This window comes from Condylura cristata, unplaced genomic scaffold (assembly GCF_000260355.1).
Source record: "Condylura cristata isolate star-nosed mole 26May11 unplaced genomic scaffold, ConCri1.0 scaffold00081, whole genome shotgun sequence".
Classification (NCBI taxonomy): domain Eukaryota; kingdom Metazoa; phylum Chordata; class Mammalia; order Eulipotyphla; family Talpidae; genus Condylura; species Condylura cristata.
The window spans coordinates 214,148-217,228 of NW_004567182.1; the positions used below are offsets into that span (position 1 = coordinate 214,148).

Genomic DNA, 3,081 nt, shown 5'->3' on the forward strand with positions numbered 1-3,081 from the left:
CCCCGGGCCCCCGCCGCTGGCTGCCCGCCGACGCCCTTCCTGGGCCTCTGGGCTGCCCAGGCTGGCAGTGGCCTGGGAGTCAGTGGGCCCCAGCCTGCAGGGCTCAGGCCCCTCCCCACGCTTCTCGGGACACCTTGGCACCAGCACGCCTCGCACCTCCATTCACGGGGGCACTCGCAGGTCCTTCTGCAGAGTTGGGGACACAGGTGACACACCGGCTGTCCCACAGCCACCGCACGGGTCGAGCTGCGGCTCTGCAGCCAAGCAGCCCTGCCGGCCCAGCCCATCACGAAGGCCGGGCCTGCCCTCCCGTGGCCCTCTGGGTCTCCACCTGCCCGTGCCACGGAGGCCATGGCAGGTGGGCTGTGGGCGAACCGCATGCCCCAGGGCCGGGCAGCCGGAGCCTCAGGGTGGGGCCGGCTGTGAGCCACCGGCGGCCACATTCTCACATGCTGATGGGAGGCAGAGAGGGCCCCACATGCCCCCAGCCAGGACACCAGCCTCGGTGGTGGCGGCCCCAGGACAGACGCCAGCCTGGGGGTGCTGGGAGCCACCCCACCTGCTGCCTTCCTGGGGAGCTGCTTGGGGTGGAGCCTGTGGCACCTCAGAGCCTCCTACCCCCTACTCCCCTTCCCCCATGGTCAGCAGGTGGGCTCTGTGAGCCGGTGTGCAGGGAGCTCTGTGCCCAGAACAGGGCCTGCCTCACCCCCAGGCAGCTGAAGGTGCGCGAGGTGCGGGCAGCTGCCTGCGGGGTGGGAGGGGCGCTGGGTGCGGGTGGTGGTGGGGGGGGCAGGGTGGTGATCTGGGCGGCTGCCCACGAGGGGGTGTGTGGGGACACTTCGGAGGTGCAGAGCACAGGTGGGGGTGCGCGTGGGCTGATGCCCCCTGCAGGATCACTCATATGTAGCTTCCTCCCGCCCACGCGGGCGCCCAAGGCCCAAGTTCAGCTCACGGGCCACTGCCCAGCCGCCCAGGCCCCGCCCCACAGCCCGACCATGTTCCCGCCCCGTCAGGGCACTGAGGCCCCACCCAGCAGCCGCCGAGGCCAGAGCCCACTCAGCGGTCCAGCCCTGCCCACCCGCCAGATGGGAGAGGGGACGCCGGTGCTGGCCAGCCGGTGGCCTGGGGTGTATTCCTGCGGCTGGGCCAGGCCGCCTTGCTGCGTGGGCCTCTAGCTGGCGGCTGACCATTACTGTCGTGGCCTCTGGGTGCTGCCCACTGGGCTGCAGGGCAGGTCCATGTGGAGTGAGTGGCCGGTCGTGGCCAGTGGGCTGCGGTCCAGGCTGGCCTGCCCGGCCTCCCTTACCTGCCAGGGACACTCCCCTTTGGGGCACACCGTGCCCCCCACGATTCGCCCTTGGGGGGTGCTGCCGTTTCTCTTCTCCAGAACCGGGATTTTCCCACACGGATACTCAACTGCATAAAACAAAGTCCGAGGATGTGGTTTAGAGCAGCGCAGCGGGGCTGCAGGGAGTCACCGGGTGGCCTGGGGGTTGGGGGGGCTGGGGCCTGCGGGGCACCAGGGGTGGCCTTGCAGGAGCCAAGGGTCCTCCTTGCTGACACTGTCCTGCCCTTTCCGGAAGGCGGTGCTGGCCACGCAGCGCCTGGGCGGAGGGTCCTGGCCTGGCCGGAGATGGGGTGGGGACATCTGCCGCTAAAGGCACACTCCGGCGTCCCCACAGTGGAACTGCACCCCATTTGTCTGAGGTGTATTTGGGGCACCCCCCATCTTCCTCAACGCGCTCACCTTGACAGAAGGTTGGGGTCCAGAACTGCCCTGGCAACCTGACAGGTGGCCCCCAACCCTGCAGGGGGGCCTGGAGAGGAAGGGGGGGCTGGGCTTGGCACCCCGGGGCGGGGCATGGACGGGGCGCGGGGTGTGGCCCGGGGGTGGGGCGGGCTACCTGTGGGCGCACAGGACACCCCGTCGGGCCGCAGCGCATAGCCCGCGTGGCAGTGGCCGGGGCGCGGGCCGCCGACGCGGTCGCGGCAGGTCTGCTCGCAGCCCCCGTTCTCGTTGGCGCAGATCAGCCGCCGGTCCTTGTCTGGGCAGAGGGCGGGCGGCCTGCGGTGAGGGCGCCAGGAAGGGGTCCCGGGGCAGCACGAGTGTCCGGCTCAGCCGAGGCCGGTGCAGGCCAGCGAGCGGGGACCCCGAACCAGGCGGGCAGGACGCAGGGCCCCTCCGGAGGCCAGCTCGAGTGGCGGGGGAGGGGCTGGCAGCTCGAGAGCCCGTCCTGGGGAGCCCGTCCCGGGGAGCCGGGCCTGGCGGGGGGAGCCGGCCTGGGGAGCCGGGTTGCGGGGTTAGAGGGGAGCTGCCACTGAGAGGCGCATGCGCAGCCGCCTCCGGACAGCTGGCTCCGCCTCTTCCGCGGCGGCCCCGCCCACTCCCGGCCCTTGGCCCTGACCGAGGCTCCGCCCAGGCCCCAGAGGGTGCTGCTGCCCAGCGGGAGGCCTCAGCTCTGAGCGCTCTGGCCGGACCTCGGGGGCTGGAGGCTGAGGCAGGCCCTGGGTGGCCAGCCCCGGAGGCTCGGGGCACCCCCAGCGTCCTTCGGAGGGGGACGGGCCACTGCGGAAGAGAACGTGGGGTGGGGCTGGGCCGTGCACGCCGGGCCTCCTGGACAGGACAGGGCAGGTCATGAGCCTGCGGCCCTCACGTCCTCCCCGCACCACCCTGCGCCTGGGGCCCTGGGGGGCAGGGCTGGACTCTGTGGCACTGTCTGGTTTGGAGGGGCAGTGGCGGCTCTGCTAGGCGCGGGGGTGGTCACGGGGCCAGGGCCAGGCGGGCGGACATGTGGCCCTCTGTGCTGTGGTGTCGCCAGCCCTGGCCAGCCTGGTGCCCTGCGGGGGCTCACTGTGCCCCAGAGACAGGCTGTCTGGCCTGCGGGTCAGCAGTAGGCCCGGCCTGCAGCCTGGTGGCCTGGACCAAGCGGGCTGAGGCTCGCCCCAGCCGGGAGTGCCCACGCGCAGCTCTCACTTGTCTCGCAGTTGCGGCCCTCGAAGTCCTGGGGGCAGAAGCAGAGGTAGGACTGGAGCTGGTCCTGGCAGGAGCCCCCGTTCTGGCAGGGGTTGGAGGCGCACTGG

General features: G+C 72.2%; 1 protein-coding gene across 1 annotated transcript in view; it reads right to left on the reverse strand.

Moving 5' to 3' along the window:
* Positions 1–3,081, reverse strand: part of F7 (coagulation factor VII (serum prothrombin conversion accelerator)) — a 5,422-nt gene that overhangs the window by 1,107 nt on the left and 1,234 nt on the right. Inside the window, exons 2-4 of the mRNA XM_004695642.1 lie at positions 2,975–3,077; positions 1,905–2,045; positions 1,307–1,416 (exon numbers count right to left, since the gene is read on the reverse strand). Coding sequence (XP_004695699.1) covers positions 1,307–1,416; positions 1,905–2,045; positions 2,975–3,077 — 354 coding nt within the window. The remainder of the gene's footprint in view (positions 1–1,306; positions 1,417–1,904; positions 2,046–2,974; positions 3,078–3,081) is intronic.